The 18,662-nt window shown below is 46.1% G+C and overlaps 1 protein-coding gene across 2 annotated transcripts in view; it reads right to left on the bottom strand.

The window, feature by feature from the left end:
* Window positions 1-258: 258 nt before the first annotated feature.
* galk1 (galactokinase 1) overlaps window positions 259-18,662 on the bottom strand; it is a 53,910-nt gene continuing 35,506 nt past the window's right edge. For both annotated transcript variants that reach the window (XM_061756215.1, XM_061756216.1), the window contains one exon: window positions 259-597. In XM_061756215.1, coding sequence (XP_061612199.1) covers window positions 523-597 — 75 coding nt within the window. In that variant the 3' untranslated portion in view covers window positions 259-522. The remainder of the gene's footprint in view (window positions 598-18,662) is intronic.

The raw sequence follows: 18,662 nt of genomic DNA, 5'->3' as shown, positions 1-18,662 counted from the left end.
CTGGGATAGGCTCCAGCAGCCCGCGACCCTCGTGAGGAGAAGCGGTAAAGAAAATGGATGGCTAGATGGATGTACATGATTCGAGACTGGGTTTTGGGACAAGATGGCTGCTCCTGCAAAAAGACTTCGGGACAAAATGAAGATCCCAAAGTATCCTGGCATCAAATATATCAAAAGGTTCCATGTTTCCATCAGCCCCTAATTTGCCTGTGGTTGTCTGTTGTTGTTACACAGTGAGGTGCAAAAAAAATTAATGGGTGGATGTTAAAATCTCTTTATTCAATTAAAAAAAAACATTTGAGCATCACAAAAATGCACAACAAACAAAAGGTAAAACATTGTATCCATGGACAGTATTTAACCGTCAGTATTGCTTACAGTACAGTATCATGAAAAGGGACCCCCATAAATTGTACTGTGTAGCTCCACTGAGTCTTAATGGGAAAATTGGGGGTGGGGGGCGGCGGGGTCATTAGAAGCATTAGATGTAAATTAAAAGGTTTTTCTATGCATTGGCAGAATTCAGGACAGCTTGAGAGCCCGAGCACCCTCTGAAGGAGTTGCAACGTAGAAAGTTGGGGTTCCACTGTAACGCTCCTGTCGAGGAACAAAAAGCAAGCACACACACACACACACACACACACATCCAATGAGCATCAAAAACAGCCAATAATAAGGGCCAATACCAATTCTGCTTCTTAGCCCTTCCCCTTCGTCTTAGCCCTTGGTCTTTTGCGTGCATGAGAATGACAGAATATCCCAATTCCTAGGAGAAGGGCAAAGACGAAGGGGTGGATAGCCCTTGAAAGCAAGTGTGGTCGGGGAGCTCACTTGAAAGCGAGGCATATCGGACTCCGCCCACGCTGACAGGCAAAAAGCTTGCTGACAAGACGGCGGAAGGGATAAGGAGGTACATAAATGTACACTATATTGCCAAAAGTATTCACTCACCTGCCTTATCTCACATATGCATTTAAGTGATATCCCATTCTAAGTCCATATTGTTTAATATGATGTTGGTCGAACCTTTGCAGCTAAAACAGCTTCAACTCTTGTGGGAAGACTTTCAACAAAGTTTAGGAGTGACTTTATGGGAATTTTTGCCCATTTTTCCAGGATCATATTTGTGAGGTCACACAATGATGTTGGACAAAAAGGCCTGGCTCACTGTCCATTCAAAATCAACCCAAAGGTGTTCTATTAGGTTGAGGGCAGCACTCTGTGCAGGCCTGTCAAGTTCATCCATACCAAAGCTGAAGGAGTCCTATCGGGCCTTTTTAGCCTGTGCGACCCCTGAGGCAGCTGATGGGTACTGGGTGGCCAAGTGGAATGCAGCTTTGGTGGTCGCTGAGGCAAAAATTCGGATATGGGAAGAGTTTGGTGAGGCCATGGAGAACGACTTCCGGATGGCTTTGAGGAAATTCTGGCCCAACATCCAGCTTCTCAGGATGGGGAAGCAGTGGACCATCTACTGTGTATAGTGAGGATGGGGCACTGCTGACCTCGGCTCGGGACGTTGTGAGTCGGTGGGGAGAATACTTCGAAGACATCCTCGATTCCACCGACACGCCTTCCCATGAGGAAGCAGAGTCTGGGGTCTCGGAGGTGGGCTATGCTATCTCTGGGGTTGAGGTCACCAAGGTCGTTAAAAATTTCCTCGGTGACAGGGCCCCGGGGGTAGATGAGGTTCTCCCGGAGTTCCTAAAGGCTCTGGATGTTGTGGCGCTGTCCTGGTTGACACGCCTCTGCAACATCGCGTGGACATCGAGGACAGTGCCTCTGGATTGGCAGACTGGGGTGGTGGTCCCCCTTTTTAAGAAGGGGGACCGGAGGGTGTGTTCCAACTACAGGGGGAATCACATTCCTCAGCCTCCGTGGTAAGGTCTATTCAGGGGTGCTGGAGAGGAGGGTCCGTCGGGAAGTCGAATCTCAGATTCAGAGGAGCAGTGTGGTTTTCGTCCTGGCCGTGGAACAGTCGACCAGCTCTACACCCTCGGCAGGGTCCTTGAGGGTGCATGGGAGTTCGCCCAACCAGTCTACATGTGTTTTGTGGACTTGGAGAAGGTCCATATTGTGTCCCTCGGGGAGTCCTGTGGGGGGTGCTTTGGGAGTATGGGGTACCCAACCCCCTGATACGGGCTGTTCGGCCCCTGTACGACCAGTGTCAGAGTTTGGTCCGCATTGCTAAGTAAGTCGGACTCATTTCCGGTGAGGGTTGTACAAGGCTGCCCTTGGTCACCGATTCTGTTCATAACTTTATGGACAGAATTTCTAGGCGCAGCCGAGGCATAGAGGGGGTCCGGTTTGGTGGCCTCAGTATTGCATCTTTGCTTTTTGCAGATGATGTGGTTCTGTTGGCTTCATCAAGCCGTGAGCTCCAACTCTCACTGGAGCTATTCGCAGTGTGAAGTGGCTGGGATGAGAATCAGCACCTCCAAATCTGCGACCATGGTCCTCAGTCGGACAAGGGTGGAGTGCCCTCTCCGGGTCGGGGATGAGATCCTACCCCAAGTGGAGGAGCTCAAGTATTTTGGGGTCTTGTTCATGAGTGAGGAAAGAATGGATCGGGAGAACGACAGGCGGATCGGTGCTGCGTCTCCAGTGATGCGGACTTTGTATCTGTCCGTTGTGGTGAAGAAGGAGCTAAGCCGAAAGGCAAAGCTCTCAATTTACAGGTCGATCTACGTTCCTACGGTCACAAGCTGTGGGTCATGACCAAATGAACAGGATCCCGGATACAAGCGGCCGAAATGAGTTTCCTCCGCAAAGTGTCCGGGCTCTCCCTTAGAGATAGGGTGAGAAGTTCGGTCATCCTCTCACTGCTCCTCCGCAGTGAGAGGAGCCAGATGAGGTGGCTCGGGCATCTGTTTAGGACACCTCCCTGGTGAGGTGATCCGGGCACGTCCTACTGGAAGGAGACCCCGGGGACGACCCAGGACACGCTGGAGAGACTACGTCTCTCGGCTGGCCTGGGAACACCTCGGGATCCCCTCGGAAGAGCTAGAGGAAGTGGCTGGGGAGTGGGAAGTCTGGGCTTCCCTGCTAAAGCTACTGCCCCCGCGACCTGACCTCTGATAAGCGGAAGAAAATGGATGGATGTTCACAAATGTTAGGTTAGGTATTTGTTTTGTGATGGTTGTTGTTGGTGTTATTTATTGGCTGAAGTTAGGTCATAAAGTCAGTTTGTTATATTGTCCTTTTTATAAAAATGTGTGTTTTAAAAATTTGAGATAAAGATGAAATATAGAAATGTACTGTATGCACGCTGTCACGTGGAAGGAAACATTTATTATAAACAATTTTAAAATACCAGTCATCTTTAGAAACTAGACTTCACACCGATGTGATTGGCTTGATCAGTATCAGCCGACCATTAGCATTTTATGCTAATGATCGGCTGATCGGCTTTAATGTCATAATTCATCGACCCGATCAATGACGTCATTGATTGGCTCCGCAAAAGACATTTACTCCGCATCGCCTTCAAATGCAGTATATTTGAATCCAAAAGCTAGCTTGACGTCATTTACGATCACTGGGCTTTGTCAAATCAAACGCGACCAGATACACTTGTGACCACGGCCACGACAACAACAATGGATTGCGAGTGTATTGTGTTGGTCAAAAAAATAACAAAATGGGGGAAAACGTGTGGTGGTGGTGGTCACCGGTGCTCAGGAGAAGACGTTTGTTCAAGGATTGCTCGAAGTATCTTCACATACTTTTAATACGATACGGCTTGCAAGCAGGCAACAAAACGTTATGTAACCTAGCAAGCTAGTGCTAGCACTCACGGTTGTTCGTAAAGATGCCGGTGTTCTGTTGAATCACGCTCTTAAGATTTGGTGTGTGCGAATTGTGGTAGAATTGGGATTGGCCCTAAATCTGCAGTGAGATGTTGGAATTTCACATGAGTCGGAAAATGTATGTTTCATATATACCAAATATTAGTTCTATTTATTTTATCAAGGCGGCACGGTGCATGACTGGTTAGCGCAACTGCCTCACAGTTCTGAGGACCGGGGTTCAAATCCCAGCCCCGCCTGTGTGGAGTTTGCATGTTCTCCCCGGGCCTGCGTGGGTTTTCTCCGGGTACTCCGGTTTCCTCCCACATCCCAAAAACATGCGTGGTAGGTTGAATGAAGACTTTAAATTGCCTGTAGATGTGAATGTGAGTGCTAATGGTTGTTTGTTAATATGTGCCCTGCGATTGGCTGGCGACCAGTTCAGGGTGTATCCCGCCTCTCGCCCGAAGATACCTGGGATAAGCTCCAGCACGCCCGCAACCCTAGTGAAGATAAGCGGTACAGAAAATGGATGGATGGATGGATAATTTTATATAACCTTTACATGTTTTATTGTTCCACAGCTCATAGTCAGCACAGCACTCGTGTGTCCTGGATTGTTTTGACTACTCCCTGTTTTTCTCCTCCTTTCTCAGCCTTTGCATGCACCCATTCCCATAAAGATAAGTGTGAGTGCAGCTGGACGAAGTTAATTGTGTGAGAATGTTGTGGGAATGAGAGGGGTGTATTTCTTTTTTTTTTTTTTTTTCCTTCCCTCTGTCTTTCTCACTTATAACGAAGGGGATGTTTTGGTCGGGCTTCAGTAAGGGGTAACAACTCGTGACGACCTTTTCCTTTCTTTGCAAAGATTTCTTTCTTTCTTGAAATAAAAACCCACCAAGACAAGATTGTTTTCCTCACTTATTCTGCCAGAAAAAGATTTGCCAAAACACACATAAAGGAACAGATTCTGAGGCTTGGTTACATTCTGGGGCTAATTTCCTTTCATCCTGCTAAAAACACCCAAATGTATAAGAAAAAAAGTCAGGGTATTCTGATGTGGCCTTCTGCACTTAATTTTCAGTTGCACATGATTAAACCTGCAATCCACAGATTTCTGGGGTTTAAAAAAAAAAGTACAACCCCAATTCCAATGAAGTTGGGACATTGTGTTTAACACAATACAATGATTTGCAAATCATGTTCAACCTATACTTAATTGAATACACTGCAAAGACAAGATATTTAATGTTCAAACTGATAAACTTTATTGTTTTTAGCAAATAATCATTAACTTAGAATTTTATGGCTGCAACATGTTCCAAAAAAGCTGGGACAGGTGGCAAAAAAGACTGAGAAAGTTGAGGAATGCTCATCAAACACCTGTTTGGAACATCCCACAGGTGAACAGGCTAATTGGGAACAGGCGGGTGCCGTGATTGGGTATAAAAGGAGCTTCCCTGAATTGTACACTCATTCACAAGCAAAGATGGGGCGAGTTTTCACCTCTTTGTGAACAAGTGCGTGAGAAAATAGTCGAGGACAATGTTCCTCAACGTACATCGGCAAGGAATTTAGGGATTTCATCATCTACGGTCCATAATATCATCAAAAGATTTAGAGAATCTGGAGAAATCACTGCATGTAAGCGGCAAGGCCGAAAACCAACATTGAATGCCCGTGACCTTCGATCCCTCAGGCGGCACTGCATCAAAAACCGACATCAATGTTTAAAGGATATCACCACATGGTCTCAGGAACACTTAAGAAAACCATCCATCGATTTTCTGAGCCGCTTCTCCTCACTAGGGTCGCGGGCGTGCTGAAGCCTATCCCAGCTGTCATCGGGCAGGAGGCGGGGTACACCCTGAACTGATTGCCAACCAATCGCAGGGCACATAGAAACAAACAACCATTCGCACTCACAGTCACACCTACGGGCAATTTAGAGTCCAATTAATGCATGTTTTTGGGATGTGGGAGGAAACCGGAGTGCCCGGAGAAAACCCACGCAGGCACGGGGAGAACATGCAAACTCCACATAGGCGGGGCCGGGGATTGAACCCGGGTCCTCAGAACTGTGAGGCTGACGCTCTAACCAGTCGGCTACCGTGCCGCACTTAAGAAAACCAATGTCAGAAAATACAGTTCGGTGCTACATCTGTAAGTGCAACTTGAAACGCTACTATGCAAAGCAAAAGCCATTTATCAACAACACCCAGAAACGTCGCCGGCTTCTTTGGGCCCGAGCTCATCTAAGATGGACTGATGCAAAGTGGAAAAGTGTTTCGACGATTCCACATTTCAAATTGTTATTGGAAATTGGGTCCTCCGGACCAAAGAAGAACCATCCGGATTGTTATGGACGCAAAGTTCAAAAGCCAGCATCTGTGATGGAATGGGGCTGTGTTAGTTCCAATGGCATGGGTAACTTACACATCTGTGAAGGCACCATTAATGCTGAAAGGTGCATACAGGTTTTGGAGAAACATATGCTACCATCCAAGCAACGTCTTTTTCATGGACGCCCATGCTTATTTCAGCAAGACAATGCCAAACCACATTCTGCACGTGTTACAACAGCGTGGCTTCGTAGTAAAAGAAGAGGCAGGAATATAGGGTGACCTACAAGAGCGGAGGTAGAAGCACGCAGGTGGATTACATCTTGTGCAGACGATGTAATCTGAAGGAGGTTACCGACTGTAAAGTAGTGGTGGGGAGAGTGTGGCTAGACAGCATAGGATGGCGTTGATGAACAACATTTTACGGACAGATGAAACAAAAATAGAGCTTATTGGAAATGCACACAAACGTTTATAGACGACAAAATGAAGCCTTTACTGGTGGTGGGGCTCGAAGGCGAGCGCCTGGTGGCCGGGCCTGCACCCATGGGGCCCGGCCAGGCACAGCCCGAAAGGGTAACGTGGGTCCCCCTTCCCATGGGCTCACCACCTGTGGGAGGGGCCATAGGGGTCGGGTGCAGTGTGAGCTGGGCGGTGGCCGAAGGCGGGGACCTTGGCGATCCGATCCCTGGCTACAGAAGCTGGCTCTAGGGACGTGGAATGTCACCTCTCTGGCAGGAAAGGAGCCCGAGCTGGTGTGTGAGGTCGAAAAGTTCCGACTCGATATAGTCGGACTCGCCTCCACACACACCTTGGGCTCTGGTACCAGTCCTCTCGAGAGGGGTTGGACTCTCTTCCACTCTGGAGTTGCCCATGGTGAGAGGCGCCGAGCAGGTGTGGGTATACTTATTGCCCCCCGGCTCGGCGCCTGTACGTTGGGGTTCACCCCGGTGGACGAGAGGGTAGCCTCCCTCCGCCTTCGGGTGGGGGGACGGGTCCTGACTGTTGTTTGTGCCTATGCACCAAACAGCAGTTCAGAGTACCCACCCTTTTTGGAGTCCTTGGAGGGGGTGCTGGAGAGCGCTCCCGCTGGGGACTCCATTGTTCTGTTGGGGGACTTCAATGCTCACGTGGGCAATGACAGTGAGACCTGGAAGGGCGCGATTGGGAGGAACGGCCCCCCCGATCAGAACCCGAACGGTGTTCTGTTATTGGACTTCTGTGCTCGTCACGGATTGTCCATAACGAACACCATGTCATCGGACTTGCGGCCGCATGTCTTGGACACTCGGGTGGAGAGAGGGGCGGAGCTGTCAACTGATCACCACCTGGTGGTGAGTTGGCTCCGATGGTGGGGGAAGATGCCGGTCCGACGTGGCAGGCCCAAACGTATTGTGAGGGTCTGCTGGGAACGTCTGGCAGAATCCCCTGTCAGAAGGAGTTTCAACTCCCACCTCCGACAGAACTTTGCTCATGTTCCGGGGCAGGCGGGGGACATCGAGTCCGAGTGGACCATGTTCCGCGCCTCCATTGCTGAGGCGGCCGACCGGAGCTGTGGCCGTAAGGTGGTCGGTGCCTGTCGTGGCGGCAATCCCCGAACCCGTTGGTGGACACCAATGGTGAGGGATGCCGTCAAGCTGAAGAAGGAGTCCTATCGGCCTTTTTGGCCTGTGGGACTCCTGAGGCAGCTGATGGGTACCGGCTGGTCAAGCAGAATGCAGCTCTGGTGGTCGCTGAAGCAAAAACCCGGGCATGGGAGGAGTTCGGTGAGGCCATGGAGAAAGACTTCCGGACGGCTTCGAGGAAATTCTGGTCCACCATCCGACGTCTCAGGAGAGGAAAGCAGTGCACCACCAACACGGTGTATAGTGGGGATGGGGCGCTGCTGACCTCGACTCGGGACGTCGGGAGAATACTTCGAAGACCTCCTCAATTCCACCGACACGCCTTCCCATGGGGAAGCAGAGTGTGGGTTCTCTGAGGCGGGCTCTCCTATCTCTGGGTTTGAGGTCACCGAGGTAGTTAAAAAGCTCCTCGGTGGCAGGGCCCCGGGGGTGGATGAGATTCGCCCGGAGTTCCTAAAGGCTCTGGATGTTGTGGGGCTGTCCTGGTTGACACGCCTCTGCAACATCGTGTGGACATCGGGGACAGTGCCTCTGGATTGGCAGACTGGGGTGGTGGTCCCCCTTTTTAAGAAGGGGGACCGGAGGGTGTGTTCCAACTACAGGGGGATCACACTGCTCAGCCTCCCTGGTAAGGTCTATTCAGGGGTGCTGGAGAGGAGGGTCCGTCGGGAAGTCGAATCTCAGATTCAGGAGGAGCAGTGTGGTTTTCGTCCTGGCCGTGGAACAGTGGACCAGCTCTACACCCTCGGCAGGGTCCTCGAGGGTGCATGGGAGTTCGCCCAACCAGTCTACATGTGTTTTGTGGACTTGGAGAAGGCGTTCGACCGTGTCCCTCGGGGAGTCCTGTGGAGAGTGCTTCGGGAGTATGGGGTACCGAACCCCCTGATACGGGCTGTTCGGTCCCTGTACGACCGGAGTCAGAGTTTGGTCCGCATATCCGGCAGTAAGTCGGACTCGTTCCCGGTGAGGGTTGGACTCCGCCAAGGCTGCCCTTTGTCGCCGATTCTGTTCATAACTTTTATGGACAGAATTTCTAGGCGCAGCCGAGGCGTAGAGGGGGTCCGCTTTGGTGGCCTCAGTATTGCATCTCTGCTTTTTGCAGATGATGTGGTTCTGTTGGCTTCATCAAGCCGTGACCTCCAACTCTCATTGGAGCAGTTCGCAGCCGAGTGTGAAGCGGCTGGGATGAGAATCAGCACCTCCAAATCTGAGACCATGGTCCTCAGTCGGAAAAGGGTGGCATGCCATCTCCAGGTCGGGGATGAGATCCTGCCCCAAGTGGAGGAATTCAAGTATCTTGGGGTCTTGTTCACGAGTGAGGGAAGAATGGAACGGGCGGATCGGTGCAGCGTCTGCAGTGATGCGGACTTTGTATCGGTCCGTTGTGGTAAAGAAAGAGCTAAGCCGAAAGGCGAAGCTCTCAATTTACCGGTCGATCTTCGTTCCTACCCTCACCTATGGTGGGTCGTGACCGAAAGAACAAGATCCCGGATACAAGCGGCCAAAATGAGTTTCCTCCGCAGGGTGTCCGGGCTCTCCCTTAGAGATAGGGTGAGAAGCTCGGTCATCCGGGAGGATCTCAGAGTAGAGCCGCTGCTCCTCCGCATTGAGAGGAGCCAGATGAGGTGGCTGGGGCATCTGATTCGGATGCCTCCCGGACGCCTCCCTGGTGAGGTGTTCCGGGCATGTCCCACCGGGAGGAGACCCCGGGGACGACCCAGGACACGCTGGAGAGACTACATCCTTCGGCTGGCCTGGGAACAGCTCGGGATCCCCCCAGAAGAGCTTGATGAAGTGGCTGGGGAGAGGGAAGTCTGGGCGTCCCTGCTGAAGCTACTGCCCCCGCGACCCGACCCGGATAAGCGGTAGAGAATGGATGGATGGATCGAAAATGAAGGCTTTTAATGAAAAGAATACCCTGCCAACAGTCCAGCATGGAGGAGGATCCATAATGCTGTGGGGCTGCTTTCGTCATCTGGTACTGGAGGCCTTGACTGTATCACAGATATCATTAAGTCAGAAAATTATCAAAAGATTTTAGAGCGAAATGTCTTACCCAGTGTAAGAAAAATTGGTTTGAGGGGAATATCATGGGTCTTCCAGGAAGACAAAGACACAAAGCACACATCCAAAAGGATACAGTAATGGTTGAAAATAAAAAAAAATGGACTGTTTTAAAATGGCCAGCAATGAGTCATGATCTCAATTCAATTGAAAATCTTTGGGTGGAGCTAAAATCTGCCATCGGGGAAAACAACCCTGCAAATGATCAAGAGCTTGAAAAAATTGCAATAGAAGAATGGGAGAAAATACCACCTGAGAAGTGCAAAAAGCTTATAGATGAATACAAAAAAAACATTTGGAGGCTCTCATTGCTGCCAAATGGTGTGCAACCAAATATCGAAGGGTGCCAATATTGCTGCATATGCTGTATTCTGTTTTTTTCTTTGAAATTACAATATCTAAATTGAAAAAACACATATATTTGTTAAATTACTTTGGACTTCCAATTAAAAGATCCCGATGATATTAGTTTGGTACATTTCCATTTATTTCTGAAGCTATTATACAGGTTATGCAAAAAATGAAGGGCTGCCAATAATGGTGAGCAGGACTCTACTCTGGATATTGAACTATTGACAGTTTCTCAACGCCCGTTTTATTTACCTTGTAAGTTTCAACAGCTGTATTACACGGTGTAGATTCACCTGCGAGGGGTGGGGAGACAGGATGTCGCACACGCCTGCTTGAGCTCGGACCTCCACTTCTTCGTGGAACCGAGTCAGCCAGCGGCGGACCTTGCCGTCGGGGCGGCGGCAGATCTCGCCGTGAGCCCGTGGTGAGGTATGCTGCCGCGAGGGCCGCCACGCTTGATCCACGATTCGAAGTTTTCCTATTCAATGTATTTCAAGCCTCTTATTCCTCTGTGAATGAAAAAGTAAACGCCTACAGAGGTCTGTCAACCAATCAGCATTCGTCAGCACAGCCCACCCCCTCAAAGAGTTCCTGGTAGCTCTCGGAAGACCCTACCCGCCAGGAGGAACTAAATAATCCAAGGGGAACCTTCCGTACCCTGATAGTTTTTTTCGGTGGGGAAAAAGGGGCAACTCAAGCGACCAGGGTAGCTAGGGAATTTCCTGCAAAGGTTTCTGTGGTGGGAAAGCCCCGAAGAGCCGATGTCTCGGCTACTTTCGTGTTTATGTATATCATATCATATTTGTATAAATAAATGACATGGGTCATTTTCATATAATTTCATCAATAATGGTAAAGTCACATCAAAAACAAATAAATTCCAATTTAGCATTTCTTTTTTGTGCCTTAGTTTTATGCGGGTAAATATCTCGAATGCTGAAACAGCAGTGCTTTAACTCTTATTTTCAAAAAGTTGATTTAAAATTTAAGGCAGTCATAGTAAAAGCAATCCTTATTGGCAGAGCAAATATTGATGGCCCACTTCTTTTTATGAACGATACAAGTGCATAAATGATCCTAACTACTCATTAAACCCATTATACACGTCTACAATCATAATAACGGAAAAAGACATGCAATAGTTCCGACACTTTCACAAATTCCTACAAATTCATTCACATCTTAGAAACAACCATTTATTCACGTTTCTTGTCCAGTGTTTTGCCATTTTTGTCAGATGGCTGAACAGATTACATGTGTTACCTTGCAGCCTAGACAACGATGCTACACTCTTAACATATGACTTCTTGCTAAACGTCACTTGCCTTGAATAAAAATCTGTCCACAGAAAGGATGTTGATCCCTTTTCAAGCACCGTCACATTAGTCACAAGCCCGATTAGATTTGTGATTGAATGATCGAGGATGTGGAACTTCCATCTAGTACAGATTTGCACCTAGAACAGATTTTCGCCTTGTGCCGAGCAGCAGACAACTAGTTTTCAGCTTGCATCCAAGTGTCACAGAGTCAATGATCCTCTCACAGCACGAGTAGAAGCACAACATACAGTAGACCCTTCCGTTCGTCCATACCAAGACCGTTTGCAAACCGAAAATAAAACATAAGTATGAAAATTTTGTATGTAAAACTGTTCGTAAACAGTCGTATATATAAATTTGTATATATACACACACACACAGCACGGTGGGCATCTGGTTAGCACATCTGCCTCGCCTATTTCCCAGTTTTGGTCCGCGTGCCTTAATTAAATGGTTTCGAGTCCAAGGATTTAATCGGCGTATTCATCTGAAAAAAAAAAGGTTTAAGTGGCGAGAAATAATTGGTTAATTATTTCTGAAAGGTTTAAATTCCCATAATCACAGCGTCGTCCATGATTCAAAACAAAAGCAGGAAGAGTTGCCAGTATTTACAACTTTCAAAGGTTTTTACAACAAAGGCGGAAAAGATTAAGGAAATGAGTCAAGGTAGAAATACCTGTGCACAAAATAGTTGCGTTTCGTGACCCCACTCTGTGTATAGAAGCAACATTTGGGTTTAAAGTCCATTACACGGTGGAATAAAGTAGACTCGAGCAAAAAACTACCAAAGTGGGTTTAGACGTCCCGTGAGAGACGAAATTAGACCAGCTCACATAATAAAAGAAAAAAGTGAATCTCAGAAGTTTTAAAAGCACCATAAAAAATACGAGGAAAATTCCTACAAAAGTCCAAGAATAAATTATGTAATTGTCTCAAAAGCAACAGAAAAAGGTTTAAAGTCTGCAGACAATTAAAATAAACAATTTGGATTCTGTAATTGCTTCAAAAGCAACAGAAAAAAGGTTTAACGTCTGCAGACAATAGAAATAAACAATTAGCCTCTTACAGAAACTGAAAACACCAGTTAGGGGTTTAAAATAAATAGGACAAAAAAGCGCGATTAAGATAGACCCTCGTGAGGATCAGCGGTACGGAAAATGAAATAAGGAATTAACATCTGTTGTGAGTGAAATTTCAGCATTTCGGCTCATCATTACAGAATGGCGGACCATTCTAGAATGGGGACGGGTGATGCCCAAGTGTTGGAGCACCACCCTGCGGTGAAAAAGAAAATGGCAACAGTTGCGAGGGAGCCGCCCGGTACGTGCGGGTATGCGCTTTGTCACGTGGTCACCCGTCGTGCGAACGGGTGCCACTCAAAAGATGTGGACATAACAGTACAGCTTATTCATGATGGGGTGAAGGGAGCAGTAAAAGATGGCCTTATTGGACTTTTTTGGAGGACCACCACCTACTTAATCACAATTGATAACATTGGTGGAACAGAAACAGAGACAATTCCACACAACCTTAGGGTTTGATAAAAAAAACAAATAACAGACAACATTAAAAGATGACCACTCAGTTGAAGGATGATTAGAAAACAACAAAAAGTATCATAACTGACTGGTTCCATTGCAAATTTACTTTTTTCCCCTAGGAAAAGTACGTCCTGTCATGAGGACCCCAGCTGTGGAGGGAGTGGCCATCCCGCCTCAGTCGGACCCAGAAAGCAAAGGCAATTTCAAGGACGCCACATATACCCCCACGCGGGTTAACAAGAGTAAAATCCTGATTATAAGACTCAGGAAGCATAGCGATTCCACAAGTCATTTGAAAAGCCCCGGTCGGGGGGGGGGGGGGGGGGGGGGGGGTTGCTGGATTTGGATGACAGCACCCTGGGAAATAAAGCAGTCGATATAACAGAAATTATGGAAATGTTTAAGAAATGGGTGACGCAACAAGAAGAGCAGAAAAGGCAGGTTAGAGAAGAGATTGATGAAAGTGCGGAAAGAACCACAAAGCCGTTTGAACTGGTAATGCAACATATGAGAGACATAAAAAAGGTATGATACGAAGAGGCAAATTTGTAGAATGTGAGTCGGGGAAAAAAGGAGTGGAGACTCTAATGGAACAAAAGGAGGAAGATGGATGAAGAAAGTTCAGCTTAAACTGTGAATTGAATTGAGAATTGATCTTGTCAGTGGTTGATATAAACATGCAAAGTAGGGACAAGTTTAAGAATTGTTTATCATGTGACTAGGTTTATGAGTTGTCAAAGGACTTAGAGGTAGATGTTACAGATAAGGAGATGAGGCTCGGGAGCACTGAATGGTTGGGAAGGCGAATGGAAAGAAAAAAGAAAAGGGGGGCACTGATCAGTTCTAAAGAGTTGTTGACAAGTGTAATGTGTTTCCTTAGGGAATTCAAAGCTGTATTTACATGTACAGGAATCAGGGGTTACACCCATTTGTCTGCTACAGCATAGCAAAGGAAACATTTATACAGCTGGGGGTTTCCGTCCCCCGGCCTCTCTTTCTCTGTCTCTCTCTCTCACCCCCACCGGTCTTGGTCTTTCTGACTGCCGCGCTCATGCTTGCTGTCTCTTTCTCTGTGCGTTTGAAGGGAGGGAAATAGGTGAACGTGTGTGTTTAAACTGTGCAATTTGAACCTTTGGTGGGAATATAAGTGTAAAGAAAATACACGGTGCCACACAGCAGAAGATTAGACATATTAACAATATGTAACCATAATAATATATAACAACAGCAATAGTAAAGCATAGTATAGATGATCATCTCAAGAACCTAGTTCAGCTGGGAAGTAGTGCTTTAGTACTGCAGTAGACTATTTGATGGTTTGTTCACTGAAAGTAGCATGCACAATTGGGGTTTAACAGGCACTAAACAAGCCTGTCTCTATTAGTTGGTTTCTTTGGTCGAGGAATTACACCAGGGGGTAAACTCATACCACCCAAATTAATACATACAAGTGTGACGGAGTGCAAAACTTAACATTAAGAAATGAGTGATAATTTGTGGCCGTTTTCCCCCCCCTATTATTGTTAGTGAATTCAAAAATATCACATAAACTGAGGCACTATTTGGCAAACTGCCAATGGAGAAGGCCTTGTGGAAAGGATAAAGTCACTCAGACAACAGAAGCTTCTTCATACAACACAGACTTCACAACGTTCTGACGGTACGAGAGCATACCTTCAGACTGGCATACAATATATATTTATAAACCTATCTAAAAGTACATATATTTGGGTTTAAATTAACGAGAACAGGAACGCCCAACTCTCTGCATTGTCACTGCACGTGCATTCCATCCTCATATCACAATTCAGTCTCCTTTGCCAATGTTCGTCTGTCCTTTGTTTTGTTTTTTTCCTGCATTGTTTCCCTTGTAGATTCCCATGTTAGATCTAATTAAAATTGCTATACAAATTAACTACCTATATCAGTTTGTGTGTTTTGGTTCGACAAAAAAGACCTCTGGTTATCGAGAACTCTTCTCTAACTCATGGAGCAACCTTCAAATTACGAGACAAATAAAAGGTTTGTCGTCACTTTGTCCTGAAGTTTTATACATCTAAAAAGTGATGTGGTGCCCTTTGACGAGACAAAATAGCTTGATTTATAACGCTGAAACTTAAAATCATGCTAAACCGGAAGTAATGCAGGCGTCGCTTCTGGCTTAATCTTTTTCCAAATTAATTACATTTTTAGGTAACCCGCACATACGCTACACCGGGGAGCAATCGTGGTTACAATGGAAGCGCTTGTGTTTTTGTGTTCGCTCCGTGAACGGGGTGGTAAAATTACAAGATAGTAGGTTGCCTTCCATGGACGGATTTGAAAGTGTTCACGGGATTTGTCAATCTTAGCACTAGCAGCTACTAGCTAGCTGCGTTGCGTGAGCGATCGCCGATCACGCAAATAGTTTGACAGTGGGCCGGCTGTCGCTGTCTGAGCTGACTGTTCTGGACAGTTAGGTTTGCATAGTGTGGCGTTCTCAAGAATCCGTCTTGTATTTATTTTTTTATTCGCTTTATTTCCAGATCACTGCATTGTATTCGTTCTGCATGATGCCACGTTTCCTCTTCGTGTCGTCATCTTCTTCTTGATTTACGGCAGACTGTGCATGTTTAAGTGCATTACTGCCACCTAATGGTTAAGTGATGAACACCTTTAACAGAGCCGAACCCTAAGAAATACATCCCATTAACAAATATCGAAGCCATAATATATTAATGATTACAAATTTAGAGTAATGGTTATGTTACGCAATTAAAGAGTATGCAGAATTATCTTTATCCTCTTACATAATATACTGGCGGCACGGTGATCGACTGGTTAGAGCGTCTGCCTCACAGTTCTGAGGACTGGGGTTCAATCCCCAGCCCCGCCTCTGTGGAGTTAGCATGTTCTCCCCGTTCCTGCGTGGGTTTTCTCCGGTTTCCTCCCACTAAATTGCCCCTAGGTGTGAATGTGAGTGTGAATGGTTGTTTGTTTATGTGTGCCTTGTGATTGGCTGGCAACCAGTTCAGGGTGTAACCCCGCCTCCTGCCCGATGATAGCTGGGACAGGCTCCAGCGCTCTCGCGACCCTAGTGAGGATAAGCGGCTCAGAAAATGGATGGATGGATGGATGGATTACATAATATACTGCAATAACTGTCCCGCAAGAATGTTCATGACATAATTTAAAAAATATGGAAATTCAAACAAATTGTTCTGGAAGTGAATTTCTATACGTAGGCAGTTCTGCAGTCACAGCTATAAAAGCAATTTCTCATTTTCTTTCTTTTTTTTTTTTTGTTTTCGTCGAGAATTTTCATTTCGGTGCATTGCTAATTTTGAGATCATTATATTCTGAAATACGTGCAGGGAAAAGTAATTTATTTCTTTGTGATGTTTATAATTGGTAAATAAAGCTTCTACTTTATAATGTAAACAGATTTGGTCTGGGCCAGTTTTATACATTTATACATTTGAATACAATAAATATCAAGTCATATCGAATATCGACAGTTGAAAAATATTGTGATATCAAATTTAGGCCATATCATACCCAGCACTAATCTTAATAACGCTTTTTGATAGCATTATCATATCTGCTCCAGTATAAAAATGCATATGCATCATGCACTACAAGATCCACCCATCAGTATGGACAAAAGAAAGACACACACCTTCGAGCTGCGTATACCTACGGCGGCGCTCGGGTGAAAGAGCGGGGAGGGAAAATAAGTTGGGAGAGAATAAAAAAAAAATATATATATATATATCCCCCACGACTTGCACACTGTCATGACCAAGAAAGTTGCCTTCAATAGTGCTGTTCTTGACTGTGACTGCACGTCGCGGAGAAAGGACAAGAGTTGCGAGGGAGAAGAGAAAAGAGAAGGGGGAAAAGCCGCCGAGGGACTGGCATTTGACGCTTGTGTCGTCACTAATCTTCGCCTCCATTGCAATAAATAAGCAACGTTATCACAAGGATGAGCAGTGAACTGCTAAAATAAACACCAGATTAAGTGCTTCGATAGTACAGTAGCCTTTAACCGCAATCTGGCGGGGAATGCGTTACCACAGAGAGTAAGTCATGGAAATGAGCGACACTGGGGTGGTGGATAGCTTTCACTGGCAGCCGTTTCTTCAAGCTAATGGCTAATCTTGAGTCAGTCAAGCACATGAAAACAAGCACACATACGGGGCGTGGGTCGGACGGTGTCGCCATAATCTTAACAGACTACACAAAGTCATGAGAGGACAGGAGACTGACATGTGAGTTGGATTCGGCAGTGCAAGGCAAGCTGAAGCGGCAGCAGCAGGGAGATCTATTTGAAAAGATTAAAAAGAAATTTTAAATAACACATACGTATATGTACATACATATTATTCTCTCTCACTAACAGAATTGGTATTGTTTAGTATTATAACCGTAATACTCATTTGCAATTCAATTATACTTTTATATGAAAACTTACAGGGAATACATCATATTATATTAATTGTATATAATTGTATATATAAATATTATACATAAACAGCGAAGTGATTCACACCAGTGGGATTTATTTGTAATTTTTGGAGCCTATCCCAGCTATCATTGGGCAGGAGGCGGGGTACCCCCTGAACTGGTTGCCAGCCAATCGCAGGGCACAAATAAACAAACAACCATTCGCACTCACATTCACACCTACGGGCAATTTAGAGTTGTCAATTAACCTACCATGCATGTTTTTGGGATGTGGGAGGAAACCGGGGTGCCCGGAGAAAACCCACAAAGGCACGGGGAGAACATGCAAACTCCAAACAGCCGGGGCTTGAACCCTGGTCCTCAGAACTGTGAGACAGACACTCTAACCAGTCGCCACCGAACAAGCGCACATATTTAAAATAAATGTAAATTAATAATAAATGTCTATATGTACACATACATATCCTCCCCTCTGTGTCTCTAATGCCATTATTAAAGATTTTTGTTGAATAATAATAATTCTCAAGACACTCATAGACGCTTTACACTAATCAGATGACAATAACAGTAAGATGGGTGAGCAAGAAACCCGGGTGCTGGTCAAAGACGCTGTCCACCGCGGTGGAAAGCAGACAAGTCTCGCCGCTGTGTGGATGTAGAGGGGACGCTGAAGGACATGTGCGGTAGCTGAGCTCGCCACGGATGTTCCGAGTCACGACCGAAGCTGGGTATTCGAGAGCTTGCTGAGAGAGAGATAGGTAGGTGATAACTTGGCTTAAGTTATTTATTTATTTATTTTATTTTATTTTTAAATAATCTCACCACCTTTCCTAGTTTACAATACATGACAACAACAACATATAGTCCTTAGTGAACGTGAACCTCAGGGCTGAATCATGAACTGAATGAGGAAGCACTTGAATGATTCTGTGGAAAAGAACAAAACGATTCGGTGATCGAATCTTTTGAATAAATCTTTTTAACGAACTGATTCTAGTGATTCAGTACACTCAAAAGAACTGCCGTGCCCATCACTAACGTCAACACTACGTTAGAGGATGTAAGGCAGCCTTGGATGGACATAAGTCAATCTCACAACAGTAACTACCCATGAACATTTAGCGGGTATTGCAATTTAAACATTGTATGGAGAGAAAAGATTTGCAGCTGCACACCAGGCACACACGTC

This window comes from Phyllopteryx taeniolatus, chromosome 19 (genome assembly GCF_024500385.1).
Source record: "Phyllopteryx taeniolatus isolate TA_2022b chromosome 19, UOR_Ptae_1.2, whole genome shotgun sequence".
Taxonomy (NCBI): domain Eukaryota; kingdom Metazoa; phylum Chordata; class Actinopteri; order Syngnathiformes; family Syngnathidae; genus Phyllopteryx; species Phyllopteryx taeniolatus.
This window is presented reverse-complemented; position numbering and strand designations above follow the sequence as displayed.